General features: G+C 36.2%; 1 protein-coding gene across 2 annotated transcripts in view; it reads right to left on the reverse strand.

Annotated features, from left to right (window-relative positions):
• The window catches only part of RSF1 (remodeling and spacing factor 1), a 133,264-nt gene that overhangs the window by 36,854 nt on the left and 68,421 nt on the right, over positions 1 to 27,989 (reverse strand). Inside the window, exons 5-7 of one of the 2 annotated variants that reach the window (XM_043991533.1) lie at positions 26,829 to 26,962; positions 4,880 to 6,609; positions 3,391 to 3,597 (exon numbers count right to left, since the gene is read on the reverse strand). In XM_043991533.1, the coding sequence (XP_043847468.1) occupies positions 3,391 to 3,597; positions 4,880 to 6,609; positions 26,829 to 26,962 (2,071 nt within the window). Of the gene's footprint in view, positions 1 to 3,390; positions 3,598 to 4,879; positions 6,610 to 26,807; positions 26,963 to 27,989 lie in introns of both variants that reach the window. The other variant, XM_043991532.1, reaches the window with a different exon arrangement.

Consider the following 27,989-nt stretch of genomic DNA (forward strand, 5'->3'; position numbering starts at 1 on the left):
AGTACTGATTTAGGAAAATGATTACAGTTCATAACAATAATAGCTCACATTTATACAGTGCTTTAACTTTTGCACAGTATTTCCTCACTCTACCCCTGTGAGATAAGAAGTAAAAGTATCATCTCCATTTTTCAGATGGATATATTGTATGGTGTAGGGTGCTTTCCACCACAGATTGCACTGGTTTTTTGAGGCATGCTGTTGGCGCTCCAATTAATGTGCATTATAGGCTTTAGCAGAGTATAGGCCTATGGCTCTAAGTACTATTTACAACATTGTTTTAACAGGAAAATGCATTCGAAGTTGTGACTGAGTCATTCGGGGGCAATGTGGTTTAAGATGAGAGCACTGACTGAAAGAGAAGACTGGATTTCTAGTCTTACCTCTGTCATTTACTAGCCCCTTCAGTGTGTGTCCAAGAGAGCCTCAATTTCCTGATATCTTTTAAAGAAGTTAGAATCATCAATGTAAGACAAACCTGTAAGAAACTACTCACTGGAGGCAAGTATAATTGATCCCAAATGAGCACTAAAGGCGCCAACTTAATTTATTGTACTTTGTTTCTCTTGATGCAAAATTAGACCACTATCCTGAAGCTTCTCTACTGAGTACTCACCATGGGAACAGCCTTCTAAACTTATGGACCAGTAAACTCTGTAGCAATTTATTGGCCTCCTCAAATTTTCCTAGAAATACCCTTTGATTCTCATAGCAAACTTATTTACGGAGAGACCATATCTCAAATGGCTGGTAAGCTCCATTTAGGGTGAGGACTGTTTTTCATCTTGCTATCTCCAGTGTAGAGCAGTGGCTTCCTCAAAGGAGGCACTAAATGCTTGCTGAATTAAATTCAGGTTATTTAAATCCTCCTGAGCCTCAGTTTACTCATCTGTAAAACTAAGATTCAGAGCACTGATGTGATTTTTATTTAAGAATAATATCAGGGCAGCTAGGTGGCTCAGTGGATAAAGCACCAGCCCTGGATTCAGGAGGACCTGGGTTCAAATCAGGCTTCAGACACTTGACACTTACTAGCTGTGTGACCCTGGGCAAATCACTTAACCCTCATTGCCCATTAAAAAAAAAAGTAAAATGGATTGAATGTGGGTTTTACTTAAAGTTTCTTTGCTTTAAATATAATAGAATATAATATCTTACATGTTACAGTGCTCTAAAGCACTTTCACATATGTTGAATATTATGTTATGTAGTCATCACAACCTATTCAATAGTCAAGGTAGATATTATTCTTTTTAAAAATTATTATTATTTTCCCTCGGGGCAATGGCGGTTGACTTGCCCAGGGTCACACAGCTAGTAAGTGTCAAGTGTCTGAAGCCGGATTTGAACCCAGGTCTTCCTGAATCCAGGGCTGGCGTTTTATCCCCTGCACCACCCAGCTGCCCCCCAAACCATTTTACTGACTGTACAAACAACAGAGCAAATCTCATCACAAGGAATACTTTCACAACACAAATTTCAGTTAAAAATTGTTGTTAATGTATTTAATTCTAATTTTATTGGTAACATCACCAATGTGACAGAACAAATGAGATAATATATGTATATCCTTTTGCAAACCTCACTGGAAGACAAGCTCCTTGTGACTAGGGACTATTTCTTTTGCTCTGTTTACACTGTTAGCACCAGGCACAAAGGAAGATCTTATTAAATGCTCCCGAGTTCTGGAAGGGAAGTCAGCAGGGCCTGTAGTTCAACGTAATTTCACAGATGAGGAAACTGTGACCTAGGGAAGTTCCATACCCTGCCCAAGATCACAGAGAAAGCTCTGGAGATAGAACTGGAACCCAGGGCCTCTGATTCCAAATTCAGTGCTCTTTCTACTTTTCTTTCTCTCTCTCTCTCTCTCACACACACACACACACACACACACACACACACACACACACTGCTTCAATGCATTATTTATAAAATTTCAGGATAACAAATCATTTGGGTGGTTGTCAAGATTATTTTTATTAGAATGAAAAAATATATTATGTACTCATGAGGGTGCTGTCTTGTAAACATTTCTCCATCTTTGTCCCTGGTGTAGAGGAAAAAAGGGCAGTGTCCAAAGCACTCTGTCAGAAGCAAATACTCAAGGACTTAATTCTTCAGGGAGAACTCTAATGTACACCTCTTGAATATGGCGAGCCCTCAAAACTTACTGAATCAGCAACCATTTGCCTAGTATAAGCATTTCATGGATTCTGCTCTCAGGGCTGTAGCCACTCCCCACAGTAAGTTAAACACTTGCCAGAAAAATGACAAGGAAAAAGGCAACGGTAGCTTTACCACTTTCCTCATCCTCGACTACAGAGGTATTCAGGCATTGGACAGAAGATGCTGGAATCCGTCTTCATGCGAATTTCTCAAACATCATGTGCTTATCATGGCAAATTTATTACTATTACTGCTGTTCCTCCATAATGTAATTTTACAACACTGAAATAAATATCTTGAGTTTAACCTTAAAAAGCATCCAGGGTCAGCTGGGTGGCACAGTGGATAGAGCACTGGCCCTGGATTCAGGAGTACCTGAGTTCAAATTTGGCCTCAGACACTTGACACTTACTAGCTGTGTGACCCTGGGCAAGTCACTTAACCCTCATTGCCACCCCACACCACCAAATCATCCAAAGAATCTACATTTGAGAGCATAAATGAAGAATCTTCTGGTTCTCTCATAGTACACCACCTATACTGCAAAAGTGACACAATTCTGTTGTGGAATATCTTGCTTTACTGTTGTTTGGTATTTACTGTCTTCACCAAGAATATTCACTAAATTTGATGGAATGGCTAAGTAAATTATGGCCCTCTTCTCTTTATACCCAAATTGTTCTACATAGACCCTCATTACTTTCCACGTGGACTATAGTAATAGCCCTACAACAGATCTTTCTGCCTTCTTTTCCTTATCCAATTTTTCCTTCACTAATTGCCTGAGTAATTTTCTTAATGTAGAGATCTGGTTACAACATTCTTTTGCTCAAAACCCATCAATGTCTTACAGCAAATAAATTCAACCTTCTTAGAGGAGTCTCCAAATCCCCTGACTAACTGGCACCATCTTACCTTAAGTAGTCTTTTTTTTTTTTGGGGGGGGGGGTGAGGCAATTGGGGTTAAGTGACTTGCCCGGGGTCACACAGCCAGTAAGTGTTGTGTCTGAGGCCGGATTTGAACTCAGGTCCTCCTGACTCCAGGGCCAGTGCTCTATCCACTTCGCCACCTAGCTGCCCCCACCTTAAGTAGTCTTACATCCTCTTCTTACCATCCAGGTATTCTACACTCTAGGCAAACTGTATGACTCCCTATGCCCCAAATACAACAGAAAGGGTTCTTCCTTAGATACTTTAGAGGATGAATTTATAGCAGGCACATACTAGTTCGGGATGATTGGGAAGGCCACATTTCTTGCATGGTTCATCATCATCTGCTGGCACAGCTTCCTCAGTTTCCTTTTCTTCCTCCTCCTCTGACTCTGCAGATGATTTTTCACTCTCAGATTCTTCACTTTCATCATTGCTAGAATATTTCCATCGACCACGTGTTCGAGAACCCGTCCACCGGACTTTACTCTTGGATTTCATCTAGGATAAAATTGAAAGTGGGAGTGTGTTTATCTTATAACACTAAATATGGATCACTGATCCACAAATTGTTGTTATAAAAATATTCTGAATTAGAAATTAAAGGGAATTTTAAAAAATGTAAATAAGTTTGAAGTGAATTATAGAATTGCAGAGTTGTAGGAGACTCCAGAAATCATCTCTTCCTACTCTACCTGAGACATGAATACTTTTCACAGAATACCAGAAAAAAAACATCCAACCTCTACTTGAATATTTTTGATCCTGGGGAACTCATTCTCAAGAAAGGAGACGTGGGGCAATCAGCACTTTGCACATATTAGGTGCTTGACAAATGTTTATTTAATTGATGATTAAAAAATTCTTCCTCAGAGTGAGCTAAAATTTATCTCAAAGTAACTTACATTCTCTAGATTCCAACCTAGTTCTGCTTTCTGGAGTCTACTCCCTTTTCCACAAGACCGCTATTCAAATATTTGTAGATAGCAATTATGTTCCTCCTAAGGCCTTTTCTCTAGGCAAATTACTTCTAATTCCTTCAACTAATTGTCATATGACAAAGCGGATGATATTTAAGGACAGTTTAAAATTCTGTTTATTTACAGAACAGAAAACAAAACAGTCAATTTGATGCATATTCTATAACTCTTATATTACTATCACATGACATATTCTACACTGTAGATCTATGAGCATAGTGCAAAAGATTCTAATAGAAAGAAAAGAACATGTATATTTTGTGAGTTACTTTATGTTCCTTATGTCAATGTAACAGGAAAGATGACAATGAAAAAATCTTTTTGCCACTTTATAAAAAAGATGAATGTGTGTAAAAATGAGGGGAAAACTCTAAAATAAAAATTAATGCTTCCAATTAAGCCACCAAATTCTATTAATAACAAACTTTAAGGGAGCACATCTAAACTATTTATGTTATACTGATTAGTATTTTAAATCACTGAACTACAAACTGGGAAAAATCCTGGCTTCTAGAGTATATTAAAATCATATTTAAAAAAGAATCAAATCTTATACGACCCAAGAACTGGTATCATTCTGAGGATGCCTAGAAAAGACATCCAAGTTACCATGTTCATAGAATGAAAGGATTTAGAACAAGACCTTAGATCTAGTTGAATGTCTTCATTTTCTAGAAACAAGTATCTTTTAAAGTATCACCTATCAATCCAAATAAAAGAATTGTAGACACACAAAGATGCAAATATTTCTAACTAAAAAAGAAACTATTCCTAGAATAAAAATAGCGCGCGTACAGTTTTACCTTGTTGACTTTAGAATTCCCATCCTTGTCAGGCTTCCTCGAGTTCTCCTTTTTGTCCTGTTTTTGAACAGGTGTTGAGTCTTCTTTCTCTTCCTCCTCTCGTTTTTTATCAGCTTTTTGATCTCTTATCTCAGCCACTTTTGCTGTGGGTCTAGATATTCTTGGCGACCTTCTTAAAGTTCGAGCAGGAGTTACTTTCTCTTCTTCCTTTTCTGTCTCTTCCTTTACTTCTGTATTCAGAACCTTTGGAGGAGAGTCAGGCTTTTTCTTCCTGTTAGATATCCTGATTGTTAGTTTAATGCCTTCTTTCTGCCTTTCAGATGTTATTTCCTTATTTTCTGTTTCAGTGTTTTCTTCCTCAGGAACCAATTTATATTTAAGTTTACTTTTTTGTGTGGTGGCTCCCTTCTTGGTTTCTGAAGGGTCTTCTATTTTAGAAGGCTGGCTACTGTCTAATTTATCAACTCCAGCCTTGGCAAGTTCCACTTCCTCCTTGAGGACCTCAGAGTCCATTTTCTCTGGGGAATGGCTATTATCACTGGGCTTTGTATTTTTGGAATCTGACCCATCTTTTTCAGAGGTTGCCTTCTCCTGATAATCAGGGGTAGCAGAAGTTAGAGAGATCTCTGCCGCCCCTGGAGAGCATGGTGTCTTCTCTGGATCTACAATGCTCTTTGCAATCTCTTCAGGTATGGGACTCAGTTTTGATGTGTCCTTCTCAAGAATGGTCTTCTTAGACTTCTCTAACTTTTCTAGACATTCTAGGAGTGGAGGCCGTTTGTCCTTCTTATTTTTGGCTGAGGATTTCTCTTCAACTTTCTTGGCACAGGCTTCAGTGGTGGAAAAAGCTGTTTTCAAAGAAAGATCTTCTGCCATCTCAGAAGTATCTTCAACAGTTTTTTCTGTTTCTGGAGGACCAGGTTCTTCTACTCCTTGCCCTCTCTGAGTAGGGCCCTCTCCATCTTTCCCAGATTCACTTGTTTTCATGCTCTTATTTAGAGCCATCAAGGATTCTGCCCCATTGTCCACCACCAAGCCATTTTTCTCCTTGGATGGGTGACTACCCCCTTCTTTTAGACTAAAGAGCTTGGTATCTAGTTGCTCTGTCTTATTCCTTGCACTACTAACTTCTCCATTGACTAGCTGTTTCCCCTCAGGACACAGAGCCATGATTGTGGGAATTCGCTTACAAATCTCTTCCTCAGGTTTCACCTCCTCTTTCAAAGCATCTTTTGTTGGAGTCACTGATTTACACAAAGGTCCCTTGACTGGGCTGTCAAAATCATCAGTCAATTTAATCTCACGTTTTTTCAAGGGTATCTTTGCTTGCTGGTCATTTTTTAATTTTTCAGTTTCTTCTGTTGACTTCTCCATAATTTCTGGAAGAGGCTTAATGCCAATCTCTAATCGTTCGGGTTCATGAATAGTCATTTTCTCTGTGCTACTTTTAACATCTTTTGGTTCCACTTTGCATTCCTTTACCTCCACTTTAACTGGTTTAACATTCTCCTTGAAAGAATCACTTTCTTCTTTGGAGATCTTTTTCTCCTCATTCTCTAATGAAGGTTTCTCTAGCTTCACTATGACAGGCGTTTTCACAAGTTCCTTTTCTTCTGGTTTCTCAATTTTCACAGGATTCTCTTCTACAGCAGTGGGGACAGGAAGAGTTTCTGATTCTTTTGGTGGTTCCTCCACTTTCACCTTCTCATCTTTCAATTTTAATTCCTCCTCTACAAAAACAGAAAAAGGTTAATTACACAGAGGCTTTCATGGTTCTCACAAGTCTTGGCATACATCTCACTTTGAAGTTTTTCTCTTTCCCCTGAGAAAAATCTTGGCTATTCTGTCAGTGGAAATAAATGGCAAAATTTACTAGACAGAACCCTAAAACAGACCAGGGTACATATCAGATAATAACTAAACAGGAAGGTTTATATTACTGTTTTAAACTTTGTATCATTTCAAGAGGGACAGACAGAATGTACACAACTCAATTACCATTTCCAAGTCTATTTGTGAGTTACAAGAATATAGCATAGAAGCTATATTACAAAATAGCATCAAAAGAAATATTTCCAGAGCACTGGCCCTGGATTCAGGAGGACCTGAGTTCAAAACCGGTCTCAGACATTTGACACTTACTAGCTGTGTGACCCTGGGCAAGTCACTTAACCCCAACTGCCTCACCAAAAAAAAAAAAAAAAGAAAAAAAAATATTTCCAAACATCATTCTTCCTTCAGAAAATTAATGAATTAATTTTCATCATTATTATGTTTTCTGTGTATTTTATAGGACTCACAGGAACAAAAGGCAGGGCAAACAATTTAGTTGCTGACATTTTACAAAGAAATTCCTTGGTTCCTCTATCAATTACTTTTTTTATTTCTGCTTCTCTTCTTTATAGTAGTAACTACAAGCATACCTCCCCTCTAAGGGCTAACTAATTCCAAAAAAGAGGATATAAGGTAAAACAACATTACAGGTACTGTCAGTATTCACTGCTACTGTGCCTAGAAGACAATGACAGAGTATGGAATATCACCACAGCAGCAACTCACCTGGAAGAATACAGTGGTCAGAATTAACCCCTTTTTTAAAAGTACAGAGAAGTATGCATGCACTTAAACTCAATGAATGTTAAGTAGTTGCCAGAGACCTAAAATCAGGGGTAAAAATGTGGCAGAGGGGCAGCTAGGTGGCGCAGTGGATAGAACACCGGCCCTGGAGTCAGGAGGACCTGAGTTCAAATCCAGCCTCAGACACTTAACACTTACTAGCTGTGTGACCCTGGGCAAGTCACTTAACCCCAATTGCCTCACTAAAACAACAACAACAACAACAACAACAACAACAACAACAACAAAAACCAATAAAAAAGTGGCAGAGCTGAGATTCAAGCTCAGGTTGGTTCTTGGATTCTAAGTCCAGGATATTTTACACCACACCCAGTTGCTTTCTCAAAGGTTAATGATCCTTTGTTGTGCTGATTACTCCATTTTTTTGACCCTAGGTCTATGTTTTAGACTACTCCCTTAGATCCTATTGAGGCTCAATTGCTGATTATATTCTTGTCTGACCTGGCTCAGTTCTTGGATTACATTTGCTTACTTTATAACGGCTTTCTTCACTTTCCTGATAGCACTGGTACTGGTTCCATGACAGTACCTGGAGAGATAGCCTATGCCAAATAAGACATCAGGCAGCACCACTTCCACCCACCTTATCCCAGGAACTAACATAGTAGATAGCTTCAGAGAAACAACATTATATACGGTTAGATAACACCATAATGTTAGAGTGAAGTTTGGTGAGAATATATAACAACAATGTTTTTGTAAAATAATATTGATTGAAATATCCTTACACAGAGTAAAGATGCCTGTCAAAGTTTGGGGTAGAAATAAAACTGCTATCTTGATGCAATCATAAAATCAGGGACTAAAGATTATATCAGAGTAGAGCTGGCATAATGATTTAAAAGAATATGAATTTATTATTTTCAATGTATACCAACTGTTCATTTTAGCTGATCCTACCACCAAATGCTGCCTCTACTTACCAGAAAAAAACTCAATCCAAATAAACTCCTTACCAAGATAAAGGTTTTTTTGAAGTGCTGAACTACACTACTACACTGCAAAGCATAAATTAAGAACCAAACCAGAATATAATTAAAATAAAGCAGAAAAGATGTAAAGAAATAAAATGACGGAAATAAATCTTCCTTCTAAAAAAAAAAGTTAACATTTTTATTATAAAGCACCAGGTTTATACATACAATCGTGTTACAAACAGAAGGTTCAAGTACTATTCAGAAGCACTAGTGATCCCGAGCCAGGAACAATAGTGCCAGAGATCCAGTGATTTGTTATTTGACACCAGCTGGTTTATTGATAAATAGATGGCACTGAACAAAAGACAGAATCTTTGAGCTGACAGGAACCTTGCAGGTCATCAAGCATAAGCCTTCAGTATTCAAAAGAGAAAAATGCAGGTCTTATTAGAATGGGAAGCAACTTTGTCACATCTCCCAGGAGCCAATGAATGGCCAGGCCAAGGTTACAATGACTGCAGGACAAAGCTAAGGTGTCATGGCTGCACTCCCAAGGGGCAACAACTGATCCAGTTCATTGATTTTGTCTTTCCACTGATGTGATGCAGTAAGGAACTTCCCACTTGTTTGGAATAACAGAGGACAAGAGCCACACTGCACAGTGGAGAGAGTTGGTTTAGAGCCTGGAGCCAGCTGCAAAACTGGCCTCTGGCATGTGTGTGCCCCTCTCCCCTCAACAAGAACACAAGTTATAAACCACTGGCTGACCTGTCTGCCCTGGCCAAGGCAGCTTTCATACCTAGAATCTTTCATTACCAGGATCATAGGGCAGGGCTAAAAGAAAATTTAAACACTGAAAGATGGTATTTTCTGAGTAATTATAAACCATTAATAACAAGGTAAGATTTAAAAACTACATGAAAAAACACCTTTCAAGGGATTAAAATAAGGTAATGTCGGGGGGGGGGGGCTAGGTGGCGCAGTGGATAGAACACTGGCCCTGGATTCAGGAGTACCTGAGTTCAAATCTGGCCTCAGACACTTGACACTTACTAGCTGTGTGACCCTGGGCAAGTCACTTAACCCCCATTCCCCCGTGCACACACACACAAAAAAAGGTAATGTCAGTCAATCAGTAAGCATTTATTAAGTGCCTGCTATGTTTTAGGCACTGTGCTAAGTCCTGGGGATACAAAAGCAAAAGACAGTTCCTGCTCTAAAAAAAGCATATTAATCAATCAATTAATGAACATTTATCAGGTGCTTTTGTGCCAGGCACTGTGGATACAAAAGATAAGCATGAAACAGTACCTGCATATAGGGAGCTACTGGGGGACACTATGTATGTGTGTGTGTGTGTATGTATGTACGCAGACATAAATGTATGTATATATGCACAAATGTAAGTGGGCATATACAAACACTGGTGTAATTGTTTCAGGTACACTTGCAGCTGGGGTATAAGACAAACCCTACAGACAGTGGTAATTGAGCAGAATTCTGAAAGAAAAAGAATGGATGGAGGGAAACAGTTAACAATAGTAATTGTGAAAAAGAGAAAAGGGGAAAAAATTGTACAAAAAATATTTATAGCAACTCTTTTTGGTGGCTAAGAATTAGAATTCAAAGGAATGTCTATCAATTGGGGAATGACTAAAGAAGCTGTGGTATATGATTGTAATGGAGTGTTATCATGCTGTGAGAAGTGACAGGCAGGATGATTTCAGAGAAACCTGGAGAGACTCATATGAACTGATGTATAGTGAAGTGAGCAGAACTGGAAGGACAGTGCACAGTGACAGCAGTATTGTTCTATGAGCAATTGTGAATGACTTGACTACTCTCAGCAATGCAATGATCCAAGACAATCCCAAGGGACTAATGATGAAGTATGCTATCCACTCCCAGAGAAAGAACTGATATTGATTGAACATAAACTAAAAAAAAAAATAGCACTTGTAGATTGTACATATATAACCTAATGTCAGATTGGTTGCTGTCTTGTGGAGTGGGGAGGAAAGGGAGGGAGGGAGAAAAATTTGGAACTCTAAATCTTATGAAAATGAATGCTAAAAACTACCTTTACATGTAACTGGAAAAAATAGAATAAATGGAAATAAAAAAGAAAATTAGGTTTGCAAAAAAAGAAAAAAAGAAAATTAGATTTGGACCATGTTGTGAAGAGTTTTAAAAGCTAAAAAGAGGAGCTTATATATATTTGACTCTATAGGAGCTTACTGAATAAGAGGAGCACCATGTTCAGACCTGTACTTTTGGTTGGCAGCCATGTGAAAGATGGATTAGAGATGAGGAACACTTAAGACAGGGTAAACATTCAGGGGGCTACTGCAACTATCCAGGTGAGAGGTAAGAAATCTTTACAAGGCTGTTGGCCCTGGGGAAAATATTATGGAGACTGAAATGACGGAAGATCTGGCAACTGATTGGATATGTGGGATTAAGAATGAGAAGTTAAAGATAATCCTGAGTTTGCAAACCTTTGTGACTGGGCAATGGTGATGCCACACAGAAGAATAGGGAAATTTCAAACAGAGGTGGGTTTGAGGTGAGAAGACAGTGAGTTCAATTTTGACTTGCAGAGTTTGAGATGTTATGGGGTTGCAATACATCTACAGAGAAAGAAGTGATGGTATCTGAAAACAGATTGAAGCATAATTTTTTTTGTTGATAGTTCCTTAATCTGAAGTTTTGTTTTTATCTGTTTTCTCTCACAACCTAGCTAATGTGGAGATGTTTTTCATGACTACTCATGTATAACTTATACTGAATTGCTTGAGTTCTTGGGGGTGGAGGGGTGCGAAAGGAGGGAGGAAGAGAAGTTGGAACACAAAGTTTTAAAAAATTGATGTCAAAATTTGTTTTTACATGTAATTTAGAAAATAAAATTCTAAACAAAGAAAAAAAGAGAGATGCTATGGGGATATCAGGTTTAGAAATAACCAACATGCAGTTGGAGATGCATGATTGTAGTTCAGGAGTGATCAGGCTTGTATCTGGAAGTTATTTGCCCAGAAATATTAACCCCAAGAGAGACAATAAAGTCACTAACTGAGAGAGTAAAGAAAGAATAGAAGCAAACCCAGGAAGGAACCTTGTGGCATACTCACAGTTAGGGGGCTTTATACAGATTATGAATCTACAAAGGACACTGGGGATGGTTCAACAAAAAGGAGACGTGGATAGAGTACTGGACCTGGAATCCAGAAGATCTGAGTTCGGAACCTGCCTCAGAAATTTACTAGTTGTGTGACCCTAGAAAAGTCACTTAACAGCTGTCTGCCTTATCTATAAAATACTCATCTATGAAATCAGGATAATAATTTATCTACCTCCCAGAGCCATTGTAAAGATTAAAATGAGTTAATATTTGCAAAGTGCTTTGCAAATCTTAAAGTACTATATAAACTGTAAATCAGGGGCTGCTTGGTGGCGCAGTGGATAGAGCACTGGCCCTGGAGTCAGGAGGACCCGAGTTCAAATCCGACCTCAGACATTTGACACTTACTAGTTGTGTGACCCTGGGCAAGTCACTTAACTCCAATTGCCTCACCAAAAAAAAAAAATAAATAAAATAAAATAATAATAATAAATTGTAAACTGAAGGGATACCCACTGATTGGGGAATGGCTGAACGAGTTGTGGTATATGATTGTGATGGAATATTATTGTGCTATAAGAAATGACAAGCAGAATGATTTCAGAAAAACCTAGAAAGACTTACATGAACTGACACAAAGTGAAGTGAGCAGAAGCAAGAGAACTTTGTACACAGTAATAGCAATATTGTATGATGATGAATTGTGAATGATTTAGCTAATCTCAATAATACAATGATTCAGGACAATCCCAAAAGACTCATGAAATATGCCATCCACCTCCAGATAAAGAACTGATCTTGTAAGAATACAGATTTAAGCATGCTATTTTTCACTTTGTTTCATCCTTTTTTTTTTATTCGAGTCTCCTTGTACAAAATGACTAATATGGAAATGTTTTACATGGCTGCACATGTATAAACTATATCACACTTCTTACTGTCTTAGGGAGAGCAGAAGTTAAGGAAAGGAGGAATTTGGAGCTCAAAACAACAAAAAATTCAAAAATTGTTTTAACACATAACTGGGGAATATGTTTTTAAGTCATATATAAATGGTTATTGTTGTCGTTACATCATCATCATTATTATTTTTAAATGAGAGCAGTGTCACAAAAGCTCAGAGATGATAAAATATCCAGTAGGGAGAAGGCTGAAATTGATGAAAACTGAGAAAAAGTCTTAAGATCTGGCAATTAAGAGTTTAGAAAGAGCAGTATATAATATTTCATCTCATTCTTATACCACAATTCGATTAATATCTTTCCCCAAATTAACGCATAGGTGCCCATTTCTTTGCTATCATGAAAGATGCTGACTAATTTGATACCTAATATAGATTTCTATGTCACATCTTTGATTTGTGTTTTCTTTCTATATTGTGGCAATCAATAAAAATATAGCTTAAGTTCTACAGATTTTGTTTTGCATCACTTCATAGATATATTTTCATATTTCTTTATATGTGTCAGTTATATTTTTTCACAGCATCATAAATATTCAGCCATTTTCCAATTGTTTGACGTGGATTATTTTCCTTTTTTCTTTCTGGTAATACAAATAGAGCAACTATAAATATTTTCAGACAGATAGGTTTTTGTTTTTAAAGTTTTTTTTAGTATGAAGTTGAAGCAATAGATTTCATATGGTTTTGTGATGCACTGTTTTGCCATATTGCTCTAAAAAATGTTTGGACCTGTTCTTAGCCCCGCCACCAGTCCATAGTCCCATCACCATTGGATTTCTATAATTTTTCTACTTGCCATTCTAATAATGTCTTAAGATCAATGATGTGTACCACTCTCTAAGTTTATAGTTTGTCTTTTGTAAATGTTCTTCTCTTATCCTTTAACCACCATTCTTGTGGATGATGTGTAAAGTCACAAATTTATCACCATTTCTTTCAAAGGCTGGTTGTTAAAACTTATCTATAATGCAAATGTTTCCTCCACACTCTTATTTTTATATCACTATTTGTTAAGCGAAATTACTTTTATCATCATCTAATTTTTTTCTACTTGTTTGGCTGTAGAAAAGCTTCCCTTTTTTTCCTATAGCTAGAGCTTTTATCACCCAGGATTTTTTTTTTTGGGGGGGGTTGTTTTGTTTTTTTAGTGATTTAAAAAAAATATATTTAAGAGAGACTGTTGTTGGATCAGGTCAAGTTTACTGTGGTATATAGTGTGAGGTACAGAGCCAAATTGATTTTTTTTGCCATATAATTCTGGAGTCTTTCTGGAAATTTTCATTGAATTTATGCCCAGTGTTTTGTGACTGTGGATTTACAAAACATTAACTTTTTTTTTTAATCATTTTAAATGCCCACTATACTATATCTAGCATGTAATTATCCAGGTTGTGCTTGAAGAGCTCTAGGGAAGAGCAATCTCCTCTGTAGGTAGCATGTTCTTTAGGGCATTTTAAAGCCAGAATTAAGCATGGAATGATACCCACTGCTCCAAGTTCCTCATCCCCATAGTAGGCTCTTTAAATGCCAAATTAGAGCTATTATGTTCCTCCTAAACCTTATCTTCTGCAGGTTACACATTCCTAACAGTTCCTTCTACTGACCCTTATAAAGCAACATCTCCACCCTTTTAGAGATTTTGGGTTGTTTTTTTGCCACCTAACCTGATGGTATTTATTAAATATCTACTATACATATGGTACAAAATAAAACCAAATTTCTGTCTACAATGAGCAGACTGCCTTGCGTCTGGGACAATCTCCAGTTTATTCAACCCTCCAAATTTATCAAAGGCTATTTGGTAGTAATGAATAATTTACCATATTCTGTTTCTGCATAAATGCTCATTGATTAAATTGGTATAAAGTTTCATTTTCTAACTTTGTACTTATTTAAAGAATCAAAACAGTATGTCTGTTAGGAGTTAAGTAGCCTACTTCTTTCATGTCTTTTGGGGTTAAGTGATTTGCCCAGGGTCACACAGCTAGTAAGTGTTAAGTGTCTGAGGCCGGATTTGAACTCAGGTCCTCCTGACTCCAGGGCCGGTGCTCTATCCTCTGCACTACTTAGCTGCCCCCATAAATCTTTCTAGTCATACTATACAGGCTATCCTAAAATCATGGTATAGTTTAATAACTTAAAACAATTGGGATTTAAAAGCTGAAAACATCCAGTATATCTCTACCCAAATTTGGTAGTTTTCCTGAGAAATTGTCATGATTCAATATTTTTTAAGAGGGAAGCACTTTAATTGGAAATAGAATCTCTCATTTTGAGATGACTTATTTGGTGGATGCAATTTCTTGTTTTATAACTTTTGGTATTTTATACTTTTACAGATAATTACTGGACAATTATCCATTTAAGGTTCTCAAATTTGTTAACACAGAGCTAGGTACAGTAATATTAGATAATTTTCTTGATTTCTTTACTTCATATTGTGACCCCAAATTTATGTCTACTTTTGGTGGTTTGTTTTGTTTTGAATTAGACTTGCTAATTATTTATCACACAAATATGTGGGTGACTTCACTATGTCTAAGCCCAGGTCTGGCTATGCTTAACTTCATTATCTAGCCACATTCATCCTCAAATATCTTGCTTCCTTGACCAGAAATAACCTCTTTACCCAAAGATTCCCTTCCACACATATACTCAAACTCTCATCCTGAAGCCCCACCTTCTTGGGAACATGAACTATCTTTACTTTTGTATTTGGTACCCACAGTGTTTAGCATAAGGTTTGGCATAAAATAAGTACTTGCTAAATTAAATGACTTTTAATTTATACATTTTATTGTAGAGTTTATTAATCCATTTTAATTTTTTCTCGAGTTATTTTTTAGTAATTTCTATTGAAAACAATTTAGTGTTGGGATTTCTATGTTTAATCCAAATCTCACATTAAACCAGGTTAATCTCTAAGATTAATAAAGATGTAGCCTCTTTAAAATTTTTAAATTTAAAAAGTTTTCCTTAATCAAAGAGAAAAGCTTCATGGGGGGGGGGGGGAAATGAGGGTTAAGTGACTTGCCCAAGTGTCAAGTGTCTGAGGCTGGATTTGAACTCAGGTCCTCCTGAACCCAGGGCCAGTGTTTAATCCACTGTGCCACCTACCAGCCCCCAAAAGCTTCACTTTCTAAATATTCTGCCTACCCTACTTCTCCTTCTTCTTTGGTTCTCTGAAATACCTTTCTAAACCAGTGAGCTTTTCCAACTCTGTATGTTTCATTCCTATTTCCTGTTTTCTTATAGCATACTGAGTTTTCCTGAATAGATATTACTTGGTTAATCAAATAACAAAACACACCAGCTTTTATTTATTTATTTATGAGTCCTTTTCCCCCTCCTTTTATTTTTTTAAGTTTTTAACAAACATATTAATTTGAAGTTTTGAGTTCCAAATATTATCCTTCCCTCCTCCCCCTCCCCTGTCCCTGAAGGGGCAAGCAATTAGATATAGGTTATACACACTCAAATAAAAGAAAAAAACTGAAAGAAATTGGAAAAATAGCATGCTTCTGTCTCTGTTCATTCAATATCAGTTCTTTCTCTGGAGGTGGAAAGTATGCTTTATTATTACTCTTTTGGGATTGTCTTAGATCACTGTATTGCTCAGAACAGCTAAGTCATTCACAGTTCTTCATCAAACAATACTGTTCTCACTGTGTACAATGTTCCCTGGTTTTGTTCACTTCACTAGACATCAGTTCATGTAAGTTTTTCCAGGTTTTTCTGAATCATCCTGCTTGTCATTTCTTTTAGCACAATAATATTCCATCACCATCATAACCACAATTTGTTTAGTCATTCCCCAATTGATGGGCATACCTTTGATTTCCAATTCTTAGCCACCACAAAAAGAGCTGCTATAAATATTTTTGTACAAATAAGTCTTTTTCTCTTTTGGGGAATGTCTTTGGGATAGAAACCTAGCATTGTATTACTGGATCAAAGGGTATGCGAAGTTCCAAATTGCTCTCCAGAATAGTTGAATTAGTTCACAACTCCACCAACAGTGGATTAGCATCTCACTCTTCCCACATCCAACATTTTCCTTTCTTGTTATTATTAGCCACTCTAATAGGTGTGATAGGTACCTCAGAGTTGTTTTAACGTGCATTTTTCGAACCAATAGTGATCGAGAGCATTTTTTCATATGACTACAGATAGTTTTGATTTCTTTGTCTGAAAACTGCCTGTTCATAGCCTTTGACCACATCAATTGGGGAATGATTTGTATTTTTATAAATTTGACTCAGTTCTCTATATATCTGAGAAATGAGGCTTTTAACAGAGATACTTGTTTCAAAAATTCTTTACCATTTTCTGCTTTCCTTATCATTTTGGTTGCATTTGTTTTCTTTGTATAAAAGCTTTTAAATTTTATATAATCAAAATTATCTGTTTTACATTTTTTATTGTTCTCTATAGTTTCTTTGGTCTTGAATTTTTCCCTTGTCCATAAATCTGACAAAAAACGATTCCATGCTCTCTTAATTTGCTTAATATATCACCCTTTATGTGTAAATCACATTTTGACCTTATTTTAGTATACAGTGTGATATAATGATCTATACCTAGATTCTGCCATACTATTTTCTAGTTTTCCCAGCAGTTTTGGTCAAATGATGAGTTTTTGTTCCAAAAATTTGGATTGCTGGGTTTATAATTTACTAGATTACTATAGTCATTTTGTATAGTATAATTTGTAACTGTTCTATTCCACTGATCCACCTATTTCTTAGCCAGTACCAGACTGTTTTAGTAATTACTGCTTTATAATATAGTTTGAGAGCTGGTACTGCTAGACCACCTTCTTTCACATTTTTTTCCCCCATTCATTGCCTTGATATCCATGACCTTTTTTTCTTCCAGATGAATTGTTATTATTTTTTTTAGTTCTATAAAATATTTTTGATAGTTTGATTGGTATAGCATTAAATAAATAGATTTTAGGTAGGACTGTCATTTTTATTATATTGGTTTGGCCTACCCATGAGCAATGAATATTTTTCCAATTGTTTAGATCTGACATTATTTGTGTGAAAAGTGTTTTATAGTTCTGTTCTTATCATTCCTGGGTTTGTCTTGGCAGGTAGACTCCCAAGTATTTTATATTGTCTATAGCTATTTTAAATGGAATTTCTCTTTCTTTTTGTTGCTGCTGGAATTTGTTGGTAAAATATAGAAATGCTCATGATTTGTGTAGATTTATTTTGTATCCTGCAACTTTGCTAAAGTTGTTAATAATTTCAAGTAGTTTTTTAGTTGATTCTCTAGGATTTTCTAAGTATAACATCACATCACCTGCAAAGACTGACAGTTTTGTTTTCTCATTGCCTATTCTAATTCCTTTAATTTCTTTTTCTTCCCTTATTGCTCTAACATTTCTAGTATAATATTAAATAACAGAGGTGATAATGGGCAGCCTTGCTTCACCCCTGATCTTATTGGGAAGGATTCTAGCTTATTCCCATTACAGATAATGCTCATTGATGGTTTTAGATAAATATTATTGATCATTTTAAGGTAAGCTCCATTTATTCCTATGCTCTTTAGTATTTTTACCAGGAATGGGTTCTGCAATCTTTTTTTCTAAACATCAAAGATAGAACAGGATCTATCATTACGCAATAATATACAAATGATTGGTTATTTAATATTGTATCAGTCTCTTCCTTTACATTCTCATTGCCAACCACCTACTTACTGGTCCTTATCTTATTTGGACTTGTGCACTGATCTCTTATGGGTCTTCTGGCCTTTAGTCCATCCTACACACACACACTACAGGGTTACCCAGCCCAAAACATTGTCTCCATCAAGTTACATCTCCTGCTAAAATCTCTTAAATAGTTCCTCAATGGAATAGGGCAAAAGTCCAAATTCCTCATCAAGATTAAAGGCCTTAGATCATCTATTTCAAACTACATTTTCATCCCTAACTATCATTACTTAATAAAACAAATTCTCTCTTTTTTTTTTTGGTCAAAGCGATCTATTCAATATTCCTTCAAAACATGCTTGACTTTCACTCCCCCAATTTTTTGCTCAAATGAGTGTTTCAAGTGGTGAATTTTTTCCCCTTGTGAGTGGAAAATAAGACAAGATTCATAAGAAGTCTAAAGCATTAATTAGTCTTTTTAATAACCCCATCCCCATTTGAAAAGTAAGAAAATTAAGGATGGAATCACTGAATTTCATTAGCTATACATGATTGCAATAATTTAAATTTTCTAACTGGATCAAAGCTTCTTTTTAGCAAATACACTGAGAACCCTTGTTTTAAAATGGTCAATTGCATGCACTTGATGAAGCATTAATGTTTATGATAAGGTATTGTTAATGTAGGAATTAATTTACAATCTCCTATAATAGTTCTAATTAGGAAAGCTAAAATTAGTATTTTCTGCCCATTCATTCTAGTAACTTTCATCTTTCTTCCCTTTCCCCTTAACAAAATAATCTTTCTTTCCCATATTGTAGATATGGATTACAGGGTAACACTCAAATAAATGAAGATTAACTCAAGATGTAATAATGAAAGAATCAGTTTAGGTCAGGTGATCTTCATGATGGATGAATAAGTAGAAGCAGAATAGCTCAGCTCTCAAAAACTACTTCAGCATGAATTAAAAGAGCGCTATGTCAAGAAATGAACAAAGAAAAGAAATGAGCAAGAAATACAAGAAAAACATAAAGTGATATCACAAGCAAATTAGGTAAGCATGAAAATTTTTACCTGTCAGATCTATGGATAAGCGAAGGATTTATGACCAAACATGAAATGGAGAGGATTATGGGATATAAAATGGATAAATCTGATTATATTAAATTTAAAAGCTTTTACACAAAGTTTAGAAGGAAAGCAGGAGACAGGCCTCATTTCTCAAACACATAGAGAACTGAGTCAAATTTGTTAAAATAAGAGTCATTCCCCAAATGATAAATGATCAAAAGATATGAAAAGTTTTCAGATGAAATAATCAAAGCTACCTATAGCCATATTTTAAAATATGCTCTACCTCACTACTGATTGAAGAGATGCAGGTCAAAACAATTCTGGGGTATTACCTCATACCTACTGGATTGGATAATAGGACAGCAGAGGAAAATGACAAACACTGTAAGGGATATGGGGAAAATGAGACATTAATGCATCCTTGGTGAATTTGTAAACTGATTCAAACATTCTGTAGAGCAATTTGGAACTATGGACAAAGGACTAGAAAAACTATTCATACTCTTTGACCTAGTAATGTCACTACTAGGTCGGTATCCAAAAAGAGATAAAAAACAAAAAAGTTGAATTCAAAATTGAGGAGATGTCCATCAATTAGTGAATGGCTGAACAAAATGTGGGATGAGATTATGATGGAACACTATAGTGCTATAAGAAATAATGAGCAGGGGCAGCTAGGTGGCGCAGTAGATAGAGCACCGGTCGTGGAGTCAGGAGGACCTGAGTTCAAATCTGGCCTTGGACACTTGACACTTACTAGCTGTGTGACCCTGGGCAAGTCACTTAACCCCAAATGCCTCACCAAACAAAAAAAAAGAAATAACAAGCAGAATGCTATCAGAAAAACCTAGAAAGACTTATATGAGCTGATGCAAAGTGAAATGTACTATATACAAAGTAACAGCAATATTGTAAGATGATCAGTTGTGAATGACTTAGCTATTTTCAGAAATACAATGATCCAAGACAATTCTGAAGGACTTATGAAAAATGTTATCTATCTCCAGAGAAAGAATCGATGGTGTCTAAATACAGATTGAAGCATACATATTTTTAAAATTCCTTTTTCTTGAGGTTTTTTTTATCTGTTTTCTTTTACAACCCGACTAATGTGGAAATGTTTTGCATGACTACACACGTATAACTTATATTGAATTGCTTGAGTTCATAAGGTGGGGGGTGGGGGAAGGGGAGGGAGGAAGATAATTTGGAATTTGAAAATGGATGTTAAAATTGTTTTTACACGTAACTGGGGAAAAATAAAAGTCTAAATCAATGGAAAAAAAATTTCAAAAAAGGAAAGCAGGAAACCAGGCAAAAAATTTTTATGCCAAGTTTCTTGATAAAGATCTTATTCTCATATAGGGAACTGAGTCAAATTTATAAAAACATGAGTTATTCCCAATTGATAAGTAGTCACAGGATATGAATTGGCAGTTTTCAGAAGAAATCAAAGCTATGAAGAGTCACATGAAAAAATGCTCCAAATCACTACTGATTAGAGAAATGCAAATTAAGACAATTCATCACACCTATCAGATTGGCTAACATGGCAAAAAAGGAAAAGGATAAATGCTAGAGGGCATGTGGGCAAATTGGGACACTTTTAAAAGACTGTTGGTAGAGTTGTGAAGTTGGTCTAACCATCCTGGAAAGTAATTTAGAACTATGCCCAAAGGAATACAAAACTGCATACTCTTTTTTTTTTTTTTGAGGGGCTATGGAGGTTAAGTGACTTGCCCAGGGTCACACAGTTAGTAAGTGTCAAGTGTCTGAGGCCGGATTTGAACTCAGGTACTCCTGAATCCAGGGACGGTGCTTTATCCACTGAGCCACCTAGCTGCCCCACTGTAAACTCTTTTATCCAGAAATACCACTACTATATCTATATCCCAAAGAGATTAGTAAAAAAGGAAAGGGGCCTATCTGTACAAAATTATTAAAAGCTCTTTTTGTGGTGGCAAAGAACTGAAATTGAAAGAATGCCCATCAATTGAAGAATGTCTGAGCAAGTTATGGTATATGTTTGCAATGGAATACTTTGTGCTATATGTAATGATGAGCAGAACCAGGAAACAGCATTCACAGGAACAGCAACATTAGAATGATCAACTATGAAAGACTTAGCTATTCTGACCAAGACAATGATCCAAGACAATTCCAAAGGACACATGATGAAAAATGCTATCTCCCTCCAGAGAGAGAACTCATGGAGTCTGAATGCAGATTGAAGCTTATATTTGTTTCCCACTTTCTTTTTATTGCCTTTTTTTTTTGCAGGGCAATGGGGGTTAAGTGACTTGCCCAGGGTCACATAGCTAGTAAGTGTCAAGTGTCTTGAGGCCAGATTTGAACTCAGGTACTCCTGAATCCAGGGCCAGTGCTTTATCCACTGCGCCACCTAGCTGCCCCTTTTTATTGCCTTTTTAAAAAACAACATGACTAATATGGAAATATGTTTTACATCATTTCACATATATAACTAATATCATGTTTCTTGCCTTCTCAATGGGCAGGAGAGGAGCAATGGAAGAATTCTGAAATGAAAAATTCTAAAATATAAATGTTAAAAATAAACAAATAATACTTTTTAAAAAAAGAAATAAGGAGAAACTACTATAAATTAATTATGCAAGTTACAGTCTATGCAATAGACTGCCAGAAGCCTTAGGGTACTAGGAAAGGTATCTAACCAGAAAAGCCTGTTTTGTACCACAAAGTCTTTTAGAGTAGACTGAGGAAATGGCATAGATATCAATAGCCCACAGCTGTGGGCTAGGGCCTGCAAAGTGGAAGCCTAGACTTGGCTCAGAGAGAGCATGCCTTGAATCAGACTGTTGTGGCCAAGCATTGCTGATGTCCTTGAGAAACATAGCACTCTAATGAGAAACAAGACAATGATGAAAAAAATAACTAGCACTTTTAAAATTAAAAAATTATTAAATAAGTGAAACAAGAGAAAAGGAAATGAAACTGGATTTCTAGAAGAAGAATTGGAATGAGAATGGACAGACTATTCTTGGAGATCCAAAACTTTATTCAAATAACAGTTTCCCCCAAAATTGCATTGCACTAGAGAGAGATGAATAACTTGATGATACACCAAGAAATAGACCAAAATCTAAGGACAGAAAATTATCAGAAAATGTTAACTATCTCCTATCAAAAACAACTGACCTGGGAAACAGGTTAAGGGAAGCATCTAAGAATCACTGGATAATAAAGTATTCATAGTAGCATTTTTAAAAAAATCACAAATTAATCTGCCCAAACCTAGCTGAACCAGAAAACAAATAAAAGAAAAAATATACTAGTCATTTCCTGAGAGAATTCCCAAAATGAAAGTCTCTAAGAATATCAAAACCAAAATCTATAATGTTCAAGTTTAAAATTTTTTTCTCTCTCTCTCTCTGGAAACAGATAGAAAATGTTCATCTAAAAAAGGGGCAAAAGTTAGGACTTGCATGAACTGATGATGAGTAAGATGAGAACCTGGAAAACACTGTACACAGAATCATCAACATTATGTGTTGATCAACTGTGATAGGCTTGATTCTTCTCAGCAATACAACAGTACATGATAGTTCTAAAGAACTCACAATGGAAAATGCTCTCCAAATCCAGAAAAAAAAGAACTGTGGAATATGGATGCGGACTGAACCATACTATTTCTTTTGTTTTTGGTGCTGTTGTTTTTCTTTTTTGAGGTATTTTTGCTCTGATTCTTCTTTCACAGCAAGACTAATGCAGAAATATGTTTTATGTGATTGTACATATATAACCTATATCAGATTACTTGCTGTCTTGGGGAGAGGGGAGGGAGAAAAATTTAAAACTAGAAATCTTATAAAAACAAATGTTGAAAATGATCTCTACATGTAATTGGAAAATATAAAATACTTTTATAAATTAAAAAAACAAAAAGAGGGATTTCAATGTACCACTCATTCTCAGACCAAGACAAATATAACCAAGTTATGCAATCAAGTTAAGGACCTAAACAGATTTTATAAAGTTAATCGCTGGTAGCTATTGAATGGAAAAACAAAGGAATAAGCTATTTTTCAGTGAGATGTACAGCTTCAAAAACTGACCATGTGCTAGTGGATAAAAAAAATCAGTAAATGGAAAAAAAAATCAGAACTATTAAAACATTATTTCCTGATAACAACTCAATATGATTATATTTAACAAAGGGGACTATAAAGAATAAAAAATTTATTAGAGATTAACTTAATCCTAAAGAATTACTAAGTAAAAGAACAAATCCCAAGAATAGAGAATTTCATAAAATTAAATGACAAGATACCATAGCAAAACCTTTGGAATGCAGTCAAAACAGTGATGAATAGAAAATTTACCTCTCTAAACAATTTTATCAACAAAGAAGAAAACTAGGTATGAAATGCTTTGGGGAGAAAAACACCTCACAACCCCTAGAATTTTTTAAAACAAACTAACCAACTAAAGAACAAAACAGAAATTCTGAAAATTAAAGACAAGATTAATGAAGATGAAAAGGAAAAAAAATTAAATTGATAAATTAAAAATATTTTCTAAAGTGGGAGAAAACAATATAATAGATAAAATATATAATTTAAAAGTCTGATTTTTTAAAAAAGAGCTAAACAAAACGTCTAGGATCAGGAAGTAAAAAAGAAATTTTCACAAAAAATAGAGGAATTTTTTACAAAGAAATTTTTCCCAAGTATATAACAACAAAATTGACAAGCAGCTAGGTGGCGAAATGGATAAAGCACCGGCCCTGGATTCAGGAGGACCTGAGTTCAAATCTGGCCTCAGACACTTAACACCTACTAGCTGTGTGACACTGGGCAAGTCACTTAACCCCCAGTGCCCCGCAAAACCCCCAAATCCCAAAAATCAAAACAAAAATGAATGGAGGCAGTAAGCTCTCAGAACTCACCACATGACAGATCCAAAAAAACCTCCAAATAATGACATAGGACAATTCCTGGAGCTGCAAACCCCCCAAAAAAATGGGTTGAGATCATTTTCCAACCAAAGACAGCTTGGAAGGTCTAAATGAGCGGGCAGCTATGCCAAGAAAGGAGTGGAGTCCAAGTCCACAGTTGTGCTGACAAAGATTCAGTCCCAGGCAGACCAAGTCAGGGAAAGAGATCCCCAGAGTCTCTGAATCAGGTGCAGTGCCAGTTTCATCTGGAACTAAACTCATGGTCTGGTGAGAGGGCTGAGCCTTTGGCAGGGGGAAGATTACAGAGGTGTCTGCTGGTGCTGAGGAAGAACTTGGGTTTTTCACCCCTGCTGGGAACCAGGAAGTAGGGTTAAGTAGCAGTGGCCGAGGTCCGGGAGGGGCACAGGCTCATGGGAGCTAACAACCACAGCATGCAGTTTTTCTGTCCCGTTAATTAGCAAGTTGGCCTGGGGTCATCTATGGACCAGGGAACAGGCCAGGTAAGTGAAAAATCTTCCTCTCCTTAAATCATACCACCTGGGACCCCCTGAAGCTTGGGACAGTACAACCGGGAAACAGTGCCCCACTCTAAGGAGCTAAAAGTCAAGTAAAAGACAGGCAAGATGAGCAGACAGAGAAAGGTGAGGACCATAGAAAGATTCTTTAGTGACAAGGAAGATCAAGGTGCACCCTTAGAAGAGGATAGCAGCATCTGGGTTCCTACATCCAAAGCTTCCAAGAAAAATATGAATTGGTCTCAGGCCATAGAGGTACTCAAAAAGGACTCTGAAGATAAAGTCAGAAAGGTAGAGGAAAAAATGGAAAGAGAAATGAGGATGATGCAGGAAAGACATGAGAAAAAAGTCAACAGCTTGAAAAGTCAAATGGAAAAGGAGATACAAAAGCTCTCTGACAAAAATAATTGCCTAAGAATTAGGATTGAACAAATGGAAGCTAGTGACTTTATGAGAAACCAAGACACAATAAAGCAAATCCAAATGAATAAAAAAATAGAGGACAATGTGAAATATCTTCTTGGAAAAACTGCTGACCTGGAAAATAGATCCAGGAGAGATAATTTGAAAATTATTGGTTTACCTGAAAACCATGATCAAGGAAAGAGCTTAGACTTCATCTTCCAAGAAATTGTCAGGGAAAATTGCCCTGTTATTTTAGAAGCAGGAGGTAAAATAGAAATTGAAAGAATCCACTGATCGCCTCCTGAAAGAGATCCCAAAAGGAAAACTGCCAGGACAAAAATGAATCGATATCTTCATAGTAATAAAATACCCAGATTATCAAAACAAGAAAGAATTTAAATAAGCCAATATCAGAAAAAGATACTGAATAGGTCAAAATGACTCCTGAAAGAAACCCTTCCCCACTTACAGGATCACATGGATTCACAAATGAATTCTAATCAAACACTTAAAGAACAATCTAGTCACATGTTTGTATGTGAGAAATGGATATGGTTTTAAAAATGTATTCACATTATTTTAAAACTATTTCAACAGATTAAGTTGTTCAAGTGCTTAAAAACATCCACCACAGATGCTGTCAATGACTGTTTTTTCCTAAAAACATTTGGAGGGAGAGTAATAAAGCACTTTATATAAAAGCTATGTTTCTTACATTTCACTCTTTCTATAGACTCAGAAGAGTAGAGAAACAAATAAAACAGAGATTGAGGTCAATGAAAAGAATCAGATCTAAATTGTGTTCACAGGCAAATAGATAGGAAAATTAGTGGACTCCAGTGGTATCATACAATGAAACTGTTTCAGTCTTGAAAAGAAGACTTAGAGTATAATGGCTATATTTCAGTTCACAATGCAAGTGGAAGGTGGTCTGGACTTGTTTTGGCTGAATCTAGAGGACAGAATTAGGGCCAATGAATGGAAGTTATAGATACTGATTTTGGATTTATGTAAGAAAATAAATGTCTTAATTAGAGTGGTTCTAAATGAGATGGTCAAATTCCATTGCTTAAAATCACAATCGAATTTTAAAGTGTTTACTCATTCAGTGGCAATTTCCCAAACATTCCTAAATGTCATAGCTTGGACATGATGAATTAGGGAGCATTTACACAATTAAACATCACTGTTACACATATGATGACTTATTCATTACTGATAACAGCTCACATTTTCTATGGTACTTTAAGGTTTAAAAAGCATTTTCTTCACAAGCTTGTGACAGAGAAGTTACAAGATCTGCCATCATGCAATTAATTGGTGGCAGAGCTGGAACTTGAGCACAAGTCTTCTTACTCCAAGTCTTATTCCAAGCATCTCTGCCATTATTGTCGGCTACTCTGTGAAGTTTACATTTAGGTAAGTAGCTAAATGTTTTCTTTCTGAACCCTCTTGGAATTATTTTTATGGAGATAGATAATAATTTATATATTTATGCTTTTAAAAAATTAAAGACCAGAAAACATTCGCTTTGCAATCTTCTTCAGAGAGAAATACTAATTTCTGAAACTAAAATAAGATTTTGTATGTATTTTGGGAGCTGGGGAGAGAGAGAAATAAATGTAGGGCGGAGTGTGGGAGACAGAGAAGGTTTAAAAAATGCAAAAAACAAAACAAAACCAAAAAACAACCTTGTTTAGTTGTTTCTCCACCTTTTTTAGTTTCTTCTTCCTCTAGGTTGGGGCTTTCTCGGGAGGAGGCATCCTGTTGGCTAGGGTTTTTCAAAAGTGCAGGATCTATTTGAGCTTTCAGGAGTTCCAGAGTCTCGGCCAGTTCATTTCTATTTCTAAACAAGGCAAAGAAATATGACACCATGAAAACCCATTTTTCTACTTGCAAAAACTATCCTACTGATTTCTATTTATAACAGTATAAACACCACAACTGACCCCTCAATGGCCTCCTTAACAACAAGATAAGTATTCAAAAAAGAACTCATTTCAATAAAATTCTTGCTTTCATCATTGTGGCTAACTTCTTCCACCAATGCAGATCCCAATTCCTATAACACTTGGTAAACAATATTCACAAGCTGATTTAGCTGAAAAATTAAATCATCTTTTGGTTCTTTATCCACTGACAACTAGTATTTCTGAGCTGGGCTAGGCTGGCCAATACACCAAGCCAGCTTTGAAGGACAGGCCAAGAGCTAGTACATAGACTTCCATCATGGTGAACTGCCAGAGTAGGATTTTAGTAGAGGTAAAAAGAGTGTCTAATAACTGCAATTATACCATATCCTGCTTAAAACAACCGTATGATGTGGGTAATGAAAGTTATTACTTATCTCATTCAGTAGGAGAAAGCGAGGCTAAGAAATTAAGGAATTTTCTAAGATTACAACTATCTAAATTGGTATTTCTTTTTTAAAAAATATTTCTCCCGGGGCAGCTAGATGGCACAGTGGATAGAGCACCGGCCCTCTAGTCAGGAGGACCTGAGTTCAAATCCGGCCTCAGACACTTAACACTTACTAGCTGTGTGACCCTGGGCAAGTCACTTAACCCCAATTGCCTCACTTAAAATAAAATAAAATAATATTTCCCCCCAATTATATATGCATTTTTGACATCCATTTTAAAAACTGAGTTCTTAACTCTCTCCCTGCCCTTTTCTCCTCCTCATTCCCTGAGACAATAAGCAATTTGATACATGTGCAATCAGCAGAACATATCTCCATATCAGTCATGTTGTGAACAAAACATAAAGTGAAAATAGAATGCTTCGATCTGCATTCATACTCCATCAGTTCTTTTTCTGGATGTGGATAGCATTTTTCATCATAAGTAATCATAAGTCCTTTGGAATTGTCT

This window comes from Dromiciops gliroides, chromosome 3 (genome assembly GCF_019393635.1).
Source record: "Dromiciops gliroides isolate mDroGli1 chromosome 3, mDroGli1.pri, whole genome shotgun sequence".
In the NCBI taxonomy this organism is placed as follows: Eukaryota; Metazoa; Chordata; class Mammalia; order Microbiotheria; family Microbiotheriidae; genus Dromiciops; species Dromiciops gliroides.